The following is a 12790-nucleotide window of genomic DNA, read 5'->3' on the forward strand; positions in this document are numbered from 1 at the left end:
GCTGGCATTTTTTTCCTCAAAGACCAATATTCATTTACTCGCCCTGTATTTGTGAACCATACCTACTGTGTGCAATTTGTGCTAGGCCCTGTGAGGAACACAAAGAAAGAAAGGTAATGCAGGTCCCCATAGGAATTGGTGACCCAGTAGGAGAGACAAGAAATAAAAGTAACGAAAAACGCAATAAGTACATAAGAGATAGAAACAGTGCTGTGTGGGGAGGGAGTAATTTTTTTCCCCATCTGGGGTAATCTCAGTGTAGGTAATACTTGAGCTAGATTTTGAAGGAAAAAGACTGCAAAAGAAAAGAAAGGAGTAAGATGGGAAGACCATTCTAAGGAGAGAGAATGGACATTTAATTATTTCACTGAATCAATAAATATTTATTGATCACCTACTGCATTCCAGGCAGTGTGTTCATGAATAAATGCTCAGAAGCAGCAAAGTGTAGGACCAGTTTAGAAAATGATCATTTGGCCGAAGTAAAGAGCACAGAAAGGGAGGGCTAAGATGTAAGGCTGGGAAAGTAGGCCAGAGGTGGGCCCAGGAAGTCTTGGAATCGGACAGAGTGTGGAGCATCGCTGAATAACAGCTTAAGTCTCTATCTGTGTAGTTTTTCTTGGTAGGTGGGCAAATGTCTAAATTTAGTGTAATAGTGCAAAGAGAGAAGAGGGCTTAGAGATGCTACATCAAGCATGTCATGGTCACCTGTGTAGATCAGAACACTTGTTACTTAAATTGCTTTCCATTTCGATGATGTTTTGAATAAGAATTGAACTGCATCCTTTTCCTCAGCAGCCTCTTGTGCTAAACTTTTAACATGCAACAGGGAGTTGTGTTTTCATTGGTTCACTTCTGAGTTGTTGACTTTCAGTGTAGGAAAAATAACAAACAATTTCACAAATATTTGAAATTGATATTTTAGGGATGAGGAAGGACTGACATAATCGGGGTGGTCAGTGCTTCTGCTGTTTAAAAGTCTCTTTGAGGATGAGTCTAAGACCTTCTAGTTGAGGTATTCAGTTGCCAAACGAAGGAGGAAGCACCACAGTTATTGGTGCTTTGGTATACGTTATATCATTTTATCATTCTCATTTCTACAGTTGAGAAAAGAGGTTTCAAGGATGAAGTCATTTGCTCTGGGCCACGTGAAGTGGTGAGGCTCGGGTTCCTACCTGTTCTGCTAGCTCCCACAGCTCTATGCTGCAAGTCCCTTGAGGACTGAAGACTGGCCGTCTGGGATAGGGTTTTTGTTTTTCTCTGAATCTTAGGATTGCATGAGACCCATCTAATTTCACTGTTTAGATAAGGAAACTGAGCTTCACCACGGTTACCAGCGAAGTAGAGCTGTGTGGGAACCCACATTCAAGACTCTTGCCTCCTGATCCAGCGTTTTGTTCCATTACTTCAAGCTTCAGGAATGAAAGTCTACCTCAGCTTAATACATTCCAGAGCGCATATAAATGCCAACTTTCAGTATTTTGATTTTCATTGCTGAACTGAAGATATAGGAGGCTGGGTAGTAGATTAAAATCTAGGCTTGTTGGATAGTTGGGCCAGCAAGCATCTCACCATTAATATTTTGTAATTCTGTTAAATTCTGAGTTTCTGGGAAGTACATATAGATTTCATATTATGCAACATGGTTAGTAACATTTTCCATTTTTAAACTGGGGGAGTGAGAAATTTAGCCCAGAATATAGACTAAGACCCCAAAACACCCTAAAGGCTTTGCCTATTGGACCCCTCAGTCTCTCTCTTTTTTAATTAATTAATTAATTAATTAATTAATTAATTTGGCTGTGCTGAGTCTTAGTTGCAGCAGGCGGGATCTTTGTTGCCACAGGCGGGATCTTTAGTTGCAGCATGCGAACTCTTAGTTGCAGCATGTGGGATCTAGGTCCCTGACCGGGGATCAAACCCGGGCCCCCTGCGTTGGGAGCGTGGAGTTTTAGCCACTGGACCACCAGGGAAGTACCCCCCTGAGTTTTTTTCTAAGCCACCAAACTTTTATTCCCAGAGACACCTGTTTGCAGAGATAGTCATTTACAGCTTGGGCCGTTGCTGAAGGCCAGGTCTAAATGTTTCCCGAAAATTGAGTCTCACAAAGAATTTGAGAATTGCTTCAGACTAAGCCTTTATTTTCTGCTACTTATTTTATGCTAACTATATTCCAGTGTTTCTTAAAAGTTGGTACCCCCACTTACTCACCCCTTGAGTGCTAATTAAAAGTGCAGAGCCCTGGTAACCTACCCATGACTTACTGAATCAGAATCTCTAAGGGTGGGGCTCGGGAGTCAGCATTTTTTTTTTTTTTTAAGATAAACACCTTGATTTTTTAAAAAATTAATTAATTAATTAGTTTTTGGCTGCGTTGGGTCTTCGTTGCTCGTGCAGGCTTTCTCTAGTTGCGGCGAACAGGGGCTACTCTTCGTTGTAGTGCTTGGGCTTCTCATTGCGGTGGCTTCTCTTTGTTGTGGAGCACGGGCTCTAGGCGCGCGGGCTTCAGTAGTTGTGGATCACAGGCTCTAGAGCACAGGCTCAGTACTTGTGGCACACGGGCTTAGTTGCTCCATGGTATGTGGGATCTTCCCAGACCAGGGATCGAACCCCGTGTCCCCTGCATTGGCAGGCGGATTCTTAACCACTGAGCCACCAGGCAAGTCCCAGGAGTCCGCATTTTAATTATTCTTCAGGTAATTCACGTGCATGCCAAAGTTTGGGAACCACTGCCTTAAAACTCCCCTGGGTAAGATTATGAAGTTGGAGATGGGAGAACACCTGAGGAGTTGCAGGCAGGGAACAAAGTTGAAGGAGGAATGAATCTGAGTTGGGAACTGGTGAAGACACTTAGCCTAGAAGGTTTCTTCAGCCCCTGTTGAACTGGGGATCCTCCAAAGAAACACTGTCTCCCAGAAGATCAAAGTAAAGCACGGAGGGAAAGGGCCTCAGGAACAGGGCTTACAAGAAGGCGAATTTGTCCTTGGACAGCTTTGCCGAAACAAAGCCATTGTCTTGATAGAGGATAGGGAATGAGGAGCCACTGTTTTCTGGGTTGGGTGCCATCTAAAGATAGACACCAGCCTGTCAGGGCAAGAAAATCATCTGGAATTTCATCTGAGTTGCCATGACTACCAGCTGATGTAACTGAGCTTCTCTGTGCTGCTCTGGACCAGTCTGGCAGTCAGGTGAAGCTCATCGTTCTCATTTGCAGTGACAGCTTAATTACCTTGAACATCGTTTTTGCATAACTTATTCAACTTGTAAAGTTGGGCTTTTGCATTCAGACAGACCTTAGTTTGAATCCTAGTTCTGCCACCTTTTGGCCATGCGCCCATGTCTCTGACCATGGAGTGGAAGGGTATTAAGGGATGGGTCTGTGGTCTTGGAAGGTGTGTCCTACCTATTCCTGCAGCTAACAGAAGAGTTGGGGAGCAAGCCAGCAGCTCCCTGGTTAAGAGAACCCAGATTTCTGGGTAACTGATGCCTGCATGTCCAAGAGGGAACTGCAGTGTAGGCAGCTGGCTGTTCTTATCAAGCTCCAGTAAGCAATTCCCATTAGTTAAAAATAGAAATGTTGCAGTTGGGGAGAAGTAGAGTTATAGGCTGAAATATTAACTGTCGCAGAGGACTGACTGCTGGGTCTTTTTTCACTTTGGAAAAGTGGTACCTCTCCAGTCTTCTGAGAGTTTTGAACACATTGGCTAATCTTCAAGTCATCCTCTGTCCTCTGAGATTATGAAGGGGGTTATTGTAATTTCCAGGCTACTAATAGAGGAAGCTAAAGGGAAGAGGGGTAGTAGCAGACAGGGTGTGTGTTTATCCTGGGCCTAGAGACAGGACTTGGGTCTCCTGAAACTAGGCTAATGCTGTGTCCTAGACTGTGCTTTGTCCCACATTTGAATCTGGAAGCTTCCATTTTCATATGTGGCCCACATAATCCAGTCTGGATTGTATTTTTAAAGTTGGTTAGCAAGTCCTGGCTCAGTGACGGGGAGGGTCTGGGGAAGCTCTGCCTTAGTGTTCTTTATGGCCGACAGCTTTAGAATAGAATACATTCTGATCCACCCTCATTGGTTTCGTTTTCGCCTTCTGTGCAGATCTGGAGCCCATACAAGCAGCCAGGATGTACCGGAGATCTGGACGGTCGGATTGAGGATGATTCTCGCTGTCTCTATACCCACGAAGAGTACATCAGCCTTGTGCTGAACAGTGGGAGTGGCCTGTCCCACGACTACGCCAACCAGTCTGTGCAGGAAGACCCCCGGATGATGGCCTTCTTTGACTCCCTGGTGCGTCGCGAGATCGAGGGCTGGAGCTCCGACTCAGACAGCGACCTCAGCGAAAGCACCATCCTCCAGCTGCACGCAGGGGTCAGCGAGCGTTCGGGCTACACCGACTCCGAGTCCTCGGCCTCGCTGCCGCGCTCCCCTCCGCCCACGGTGGATGAGTCTGCTGACAGCGCCTTCCACCTGGGGCCCCTGCGGGTCACTGCCACAAATGTGGTGGCTTCAACTCCGCCACCGCCCACGTGCGAGGACGCCACCGCTCGCCAGCAGCGCCTGTCTGCCCTGCGGCGCTACCAGGACAAGCGCCTCCTGGCCCTTTCCAACGAGTCCGATTCAGAGGAGAACGCCTGCGAGGTTGAACTGGACACAGATCTCTTCCCCCGGCCACGGTCTCCCAGCCCTGAAGACGAGTCCAGCAGCTCCGGCAGCCCCAGCAGCTCCGAGGACGAGGAGGAGCTGAATGAACGGCGAGCGTCCACCCGGCAGCGGAACGCCATGCGGCGCCGGCAGAAGATGCCTCGAGAGGAGAGGCCTGGTGCCCCGACCAAGCCCACCGACACCTGCATTGGAGAAGACAACTATGATTACCCCCAGATCAAAGTAGATGACCTCTCTTCTTCCCCCACCTCCTCTCCTGAGCGGAACACGTCCACTCTGGAGATTCAGCCGAGCCGAGCGTCGCCAACTTCCGACATAGAGTCAGTTGAGCGCAAGATTTATAAAGCTTACAAGTGGCTCCGCTACTCCTATATCTCCTACTCAAATAACAAAGAGGGAGAGAGCTCGCTTGTGTCTGGGGAGGCAGATGAAGGGAGAGCAGGAACCAGCCACAAGGACAACCCAGCCCCTTCTTCCAGTAAGGAAGCCTGTCTAAACATGGCCGTGGCCCAGAGGAACCAGGACCTGCCCCCCGAATGCCACGGCAAGGACGCTTTTAAAGAAGGGACTTCTGCCATAAATCCCAGCAATGGCCCAGGCCATGAGCCCAGCGGTCACCCTTGGGCTGAGGCACCAGAGGACACCTCTCAGGACACGAGCAACACTGGTGGCTCTGTAGAACACTCCTTTGAGACCAAGAAGCTCAATGGAAAGGCCCTAAGCAAGTCCCTGAGCAGCCGGGCTGAGGAGCCACCCTCCCCTCCTGTCCCCAAGGCATCTGGCTCCGCTCTCAGCAGCGGGTCTGGCAACTGTCTGAGGACCCAGTCTGATGACAGTGAGGAGAGGAGCCTCGAAGCCATCTGTGCCAACCACAACAATGGGCGCTTACACCCCCGGCCCCCTCATCCCCACAGCAACGGGCAGAACTTCGGGGAGCTGGAGGCGGTGGCCTGCTCGTCCCCAGGACGTTCGGACACCGATCGTGATAACTTGTCCCTGACAGGGATGCTTCTACACAAAGATTGTTGTGGGTCTGAAATGGCCTGTGAGACCCCCAGTGCTGGAACGAGAGAGGACCCCACTGACCCCCCAGACACAGACAGCAGCAGGGCTGTTCATGGCCATAGTGGCTTCAAAAGGCACCGAATCGAATTGGAAGACACAGATTCGGAGAATTCCTCCTCAGAGAAGAAATTAAAAACATGATAAATACAAAGGGAAAACAAAAAGCTATGAAAAGTAGCTTTATAAAAATTTTTAAATCCTGTTTAGTGAACACAGAGGAAAGGAAAAATAGTATTAAAGGCACATAAAACCAGGGCCTGAAGTTTTGTGTCTGATGCTGCTCCCTTCTATTCAACAATGGGTCTGATGTTTAGCTGGCCGTTGGCTGTGCTGTGTTAAGAAAGGGAAAAAAAAATCCAAGTGACTCCTTTCTAGTAAGACTTGAGCATAGTATACCTGTGCAGATTCTGTTAAAGTAAATCCTTGTTGAGATGTTTGACTTGTTCTTGTGTGTGTGCGCTGGCACGTGTGAGCTCATTGTCTCAGACTTTTCTTTCCATTCTCCATCAGAAAGGATCTATGGATCTGTATTTTTTGCCGTCTCACCCCATTTACATGCCATAGGTGTTCTGGTCTTAATAATGAGTGCCTGCTAAATCAGGTTGTGTTGCCAGTGAGTAGTGGATTTATGCTGAAAGAATGGAGACGAGAATGGAAATAGGCCTTCAGCCCACTGGCTGTGCTGGAAAGGAAAGCATGGTTCCTTTCTTAAAGAAATCTTCCATGTTTTCTCAGTAGCACTTCTTCATTGAGCGTTTAATGTAGATGTACTAAAAGTGGAGCGTTTTTAATGCTAATGAGAGGTTAGCACTTAAGATCAGATTCGAGAGAACATAGATAGATCCCTGATAAATTTCACTGGTTGCAAATTGAGCGATGGCGCAATACCAAACTGTAGGGAGGCCATAAAATATGACTAGCTGTGGGTAACGCTTTAACAAGTTAGGTGCTAGTTCCTGCGAGGGACTCAGAAAGCCAGCAGGCTCTTCCTGGCCCCGTGTGGTGGCATCTAGGCATACTGAAAGGAGGGGAAAGACAGCTCTCAAGAGATTTGTGCTCAGACTACTAAAGTGAACGTTACAGGTGTGTTAATGAAGAAGTATAGGAAAGAGCAGAGTATGGTACTGCCTTCGTTTAATTCAACCCGACATGGTCAGAATTGGTGGGACTGGCATCTTCCCTCAGGCTTGCTGTCCACAGAGACTGTGGTGTTCTGACTGGATCTTGCAGAGCAGGAGGCATCTCGAAGTAACAGATTCTTATTGAGTAGGTCTGTTAGGAGGCAGAGAGTACGGAGAGAGGAGTCAACTGGCTCTGTTTCATTCAGGTAGCTAAAGATTGAGAGGGGAAAAGACCAGGAGCTTTTCGGCATTGCAGTGGTGGTCACACTCACTTGGTTATTAATGAAGGCCTGTACAAGACAGGAAGACCTAGGATGACAGATACCTTGTTGGCGTGGATGTCATGAAAAGGCAGGAGAATACTGGGAAGAAATGAGGGAGAGAGAGAACACTACAACTTTCTTGAGCACAAAGGTGCTAGACAATTAGGAGACCAGCGGCACTGGCTTAGCGAGGACCTAGCATGTGACTGGTGTGGCCTCACTGATCCAGCGTTCTTTTTAGGGAAGGACCCGTCCTACTGGAACTGGGACCAAGGGGAGACAGCCTGTGGAGGATGACGACTTGGATGCATTTAGTCACTGGGGGAAGGGGGGTTATTTATAAAGGAAGGTTGTTGATCTAAGCCAAAAGGAGATATCACCTTGCTAAGCTTTGTGAAAAGAAAGATGTGCCTGGTGTGTGTGATGTGACTTGGGTGTAAAAACATTGTCTTAGGAGGAGGAGACGAAGGAGTGTGAGTAGCAGTGAGGCTGCTTACAAGTTAACAACTGTAATCTCACCGGGGAGTGGGAAAGTGATTCTGTAACCATTAGAATTACTTTAATCTGTAATCAAAACGGTTCTATGATTTGTCTTTGACTATTCACAGATAATTGTAAATTCTGGTTTTATAAGCCCAAGTCATTTTACATTTGCTTTTCCAAAATTTATTAAATTGGAATTTTTTAATCCTTTATATACAAAAAAAAAAAAAAGATATAATCACTCACTGTGTGTTTCTCTTCCCCTTCCTAGTCAGCATTCCCCTTCCCAATCTTTTTGTTTTATATTATTTAATCTAGTCAGTAGCTAGCCACTTGTGACTTCTCTAAGGACAATCCGCATATCTTTCCGGAGAAGAAGTAAAGTTCCGCCACTTGGTAGTTACTGTTCCCAAATGCAGAACTTGGTCTTTTCATGTTAAGAGCCGTTATCTCATTTGGGTACTCCAAAGAGAAGTCAAAGTTCATTCTGGTTCAACTTTAGTATCCAAGAAAGACATTGTTCGCAAGGATGGCTTCCGTCCTTGGGAGACATCTCAGGTTCAGCTTGCCGAGAGATAGGCCCGAGAGATAGGCCCCGCAGCATACCCACAGAAGCAGGCTGAGGAATGCTTGTCTCTGTAGCCATTCCACTCTCATTGCCAGAAATCTCCTGTCTGTGATCATGGTCTTGGAAACCTGGCAGGAACTACCACTTCCAGGGTCCCTTCGCCTAAACTTGCAGAATTGAGGCGCCAACTTTGGAGGCACATTTAATCCTCAGATTCTTCCATGATAGGTATTTTTACTAACAGGGCAGATGGCACTGATGAGGTTATGAACTATTCAAAAGTGCCTCTTATGGTTTTTTCCCTGCATCCTGTACATAAAATTTTAAGTGGCTGGTCCAGATTTATAAAACCTTCCCTCCACTTTATTTTCCACTTGGTTTTGTAAATGATTCCCATGTCTCTAGGACAACAGGTAAATGAGTTAAATGAGTAGTGGGCTTGGGGCAAAAGAAGGTTGCAACTGCGCTTGATTTACTAAGCCCGGAGTCCCTTGTTTGTCAAGGTGCCTTCCTCTGCTGAAGCCTTACCTCCTCACAAGCCCCGCCTCTCTCCCGGCAACGCTAGCTCTTCTCTTGTGTATATGCAAATAAACCTATTATTCACTTCTAATGGCTTCCTCTTCTCTTCCAGGGAAGACTTGGTTGCTTAGACACCCCTCCTCCTTCATTTCTTTCCTGTTTTAATTCTTGCCTCATTGAAAACTTGATTCAGAGCCGCACTGAAGACTAGAAGAAAAACAGTGGTGCACTACATCTATGCCAATGATCATTGTCACTTCTAGGTGTTGGGACAAAGGTTACATTGGGACAACAACATTTGGGGTAGGAGGAGGTACCTAATTGGTCTCCTTCACCAGACTTAGACGGACTCAGAATAGTGAAATCCTGGAATTGACTCTTTTATTAGCTGGAACTGAGGGAATGATGCAGTGAAGTGACATTACAAACAGCCTCCAAAGAATTATGTTTTTTCATGTTTCCAAATATCAAGTTGCTTTTCCTGCCCTGTCCCAGACATGCATTGCAAACTCTTTTTCTTAACAGAAAAAAAAAGCAAACAAAAAAAAACCCCACCTTATATATATATATCCTGTCTATAAAGCTGCCTCCTTCAGTTAACTGAAAACTTCTTGCCAAGCAAGACTCTTGTGAGGAAAATCTATGCTTCCAAAGGAAGACTGTCCTTCCCTTAGGACCTAAGCAAGGCAATGTGCCAGCGTTGAAATACTAACGTGAAGTAAGGCTTGGTGAGTCCAGACTTGCCCACAGCAGCAGGATTAGGGCTTCGGACAAGCTGTGTGGTTTCTCTCAGGTGGGATATTTCAGTCTAAGTGCTCATTTGTCCTTGAGCACTCACACTAGAGTAAAAATAACATTAAGTGGCTTGGAAGTAAATTTGAAATTCTTCAAAGAACAGTGCTTCCCACATGCAGCAGAAGAAAAACGTGTATGAAAAGAAAATCTAAGCCATCTGCACCCTAATTGCATTTCACTGTTAGTACAAAGGTGGTAAGATGCTTCTCAGAATGGAGGCTGACAGGCAAAGATAAACTTCACTGGGGCCAGCACTAATGTGGCCAGGGACAACAGGAGGAGTTGCTCAGTTCTGTTCACTCAACAGAGTTTACTTGAGCTGCGCAGAAGGGTCCTGCAGTGCTTATCTACAAGACGGTCACGTTGTAAGGAAATCGGGTATCTAGTATTTCATATTACTAAAATTGGGAAGTGACTCTTTTCTGGAGCCCAAAGCCATGAGCTAATGGAATATTCCAGCTGAAGTACAGAATGCTAGCTTTCAAGACTCTCTGTGTCTGGCTTTGTTAGTACCTCCACCAAGGCTGGAGAAAGGCAATAAAATACTAAGATATCTGGGTGCCAACCCAGATCCTTAAGCATGAGAGACGTTCTTGGGAACGTCTAGGGAAGCTGGCATGGACAACATTTGGAGGGAAGGAGATTAGGACGGCTGCAATAGAAGGAATGAAATGCTAGATGCCTTCAAACTGCTTTCCAGATCCACAGAACTAGCACTGAACATGCCATGGATTGGCCTCTAAAACACTAGGTCATAAAGATTCTTGAAAATCCATAAGTAAGGGAATTCCCTGGCAGTCCAGTGGTTAGGACTCTGCTCTTTCACTGCTGAGGGCCCGGGTTTGATCCCTGGTCGGGGAACTAAGATCCTGAAAACTGTGCAGTGCAGCCAAAAAAAAAAAAAAAAAAAAAATCCCCAAGTAAAATCCCAAGTTTAAAATGGAAGTCAATAAAAATGCAGGATTGGTTTGGGAGAAATTCCCTTTGCTGGAATGAATAAATTCCATGAAATAACAATCATATAATGACCTGAGCACCAGCACACTTAAACATGTACCTAAAACAGGTGAGTGTGTGTTTGTTGGCGATTGGCATAGGCTTTCAAAGGGTAACATCTCCCTGTTGGACTATTCCTAGACGCTATGGCTAGCGACACTATTTGGGGCCTCCCCTTACCACTTTTTTAACTTATTTTTTCTTCATGTCTCAGAGTCAGTATATTCTAACATTTCTAGTCTCTCCAAGACTCCACCTTAAATTGCTAAAGCTAATGTCTGTTCTTTTCTCTTCCTCCTAAGAGAGACCTGTGAGTCGGATGGAAATGGCATTGAAGTAGCAAAAGAAGTGGATTCTGTACTGATTTCTTCAGTGGAGTAGCTTCACGAACCTTGGGCAAATCACTCAGACTCTTTGGAACTGTGAAATGGAGGTCCCTCTTAACTCTAAACTCTCATTCTTTCCATTTCATGGCCTGTCTACATCCTGTTCCAATGAGTTCTCATACCTGAGACGTCCCTGTAGTGCCCACCAGAACCAGTCTGTGAGCCGAGATCTTTGCAAGTGTACAACTGCTCGGAACCTCAAGCTCCTCATTTGTAAAATGGGGGAAGAATACCTGTCTCAGCACATTGTTAGAGGATTAAACATGTGGGCACACGTGTGTGTGTGTATGTGTGTGTGTGTGTGTGTGTGTGTGGCTTAGAACAGAGCCTGATGTATGGAAAACACTAAAGTGCTTGCTGTCATTAGCATATCCTCTCTATTCTGCTCTCAGTGCTTGTTGATAGCAATGTGCACACCACAAAGAAGGCTTTCTTCGATGGGGTCTGCCAAGGAATATAGAAACAGAGAAAGAACTTACTGTTTATTAGCAAACCTTACTCTGAAACCACAGGAAAGAGTAAATTATCCCCATTATAGTGGACCTGACTGGAGCTGAGTTGGGGGCCTTGGACACAACCTCCAACTTGGGGAGCCAACTGTCTAAAGGCTCTTGTCTGAGAGCTTCAAAAAAAAAGCCAGGCTTGGCTGACAGGACCCACAGATCCTTGCTTACTACAGCAAGTCTTTAGGGGATGGGGGAGAACTAGCAGATTTCATTAAACTACAGTCTTAATATGGTGGTACTGGAGATGACCCAGACCTCAGGAGCTGGGACAGCAAACTTCTCTCTGGCCTTCAGAGTTAAAATTCCCCAATCTGGCATTGGGCCAGCCCTAGAGAATCAGAAAAGTGGCAAGCCATGGAAATGTTCTGTGTGTGTGCCCGAGAAAAGTTTTGACCAGAGTTTTCCATGCAGGACTGTTTCGCATGTGTATGTGTGTTAAATATTCTGTAACATCTGATTCAAGAAGAAGCTAAACCGTAAAAAAGCCAACAGAAGTCTGACTAGGCCAAGGGGAAAAAGGGTCAAGAGTTCAGTCCCGGCCCCGCTAAACCCTCAGGACAGATCTGGAATAGAGATTTAAGAGCACATGTGCGGCCTTGGAGAGGGCAGACAGAGGAATATGAGAGAGGAGGGGTTTGAATTGCTGGTGGAAAAGAGGCAGTGGAATTATACTTGGGGGCGGCGGGGGAAGCTTTTCAAATAAAACACATCTGCCAGAAGAGAAGCGAGAACAAGGCTAGGGAAGAGTGGTCCTGAAGGAGGTAGGGGTGCTTAGCTGTATTGTCCAGTCCAGTGCCCTCGTTTTTGAGATGGAGAGCCCAAGGCCAGTTAGTGGCTTGGCCTGGCCGCTGAGGCTAGTGCCCTCCTCACATCTTGCTGTTTCTAGATGTGGTTCTTTGGTTGGAGGGGGCACTTACCTTCTTTCCTTGATCCTCCCACCCTCAACCAGTGTGACTCCAGCGGGGGCTCTGATGACAATATGCAGCTGTAGCAAGGGATTGAAGATGGCCTGTAAGGAGGCAGCGCAAGGAGGAAAGAGCCTTGTGCAAAGGGAACCCAGAGTCCGCTGAGCTGGGACCACCCTCACGCCCAGAAAATCAGCACCAGGGCCCTTACACTCAGACTAATGTGACTCGTCCCTGCACTTCTCAGCAACTCTGGAGGCTCCTAGGTTGCTGAATGCCGTCTTGATGTTTCAGCGCCCAGAAATGTCAACAAATCTCTTGGGTGAATTTCAGAGGGGAGCAATAAACGTGTTGGGAGACTGGAAGAAAAGATCAAAGGGACCAGAGTGTGGGAACTGAGGTCATTAGGTTTTAGGTACACCGGCGCTCAACAATGGGAGAAGACTTTTCCAGTTGTAAGCACCCAAGGACCAGAAGAGGAAGGAACAAATTTTAAACGGAATCTGCCCAGTTGCA

At 46.4% G+C, this 12790-nt stretch overlaps 1 protein-coding gene across 5 annotated transcripts in view; it reads left to right on the forward strand.

Annotated features, from left to right (window-relative positions):
- Positions 1-8777, forward strand: part of DCAF5 (DDB1 and CUL4 associated factor 5) — a 107265-nt gene extending 98488 nt beyond the window's left edge. For all 5 annotated transcript variants that reach the window (XM_082451586.1, XM_082451588.1, XM_082451589.1 and 2 more), the window contains exon 9: positions 4101-8777. In XM_082451586.1, the coding sequence (XP_082307712.1) occupies positions 4101-5873 (1773 nt within the window). In that variant the 3' untranslated portion in view covers positions 5874-8777. The remainder of the gene's footprint in view (positions 1-4100) is intronic.
- The last annotated feature ends 4013 nt before the right edge of the window (positions 8778-12790 follow it).

This window comes from Balaenoptera physalus (genome assembly GCF_965194825.1).
Source record: "Balaenoptera physalus genome assembly, chromosome: 2".
NCBI classification, from domain to species: Eukaryota; Metazoa; Chordata; class Mammalia; order Artiodactyla; family Balaenopteridae; genus Balaenoptera; species Balaenoptera physalus.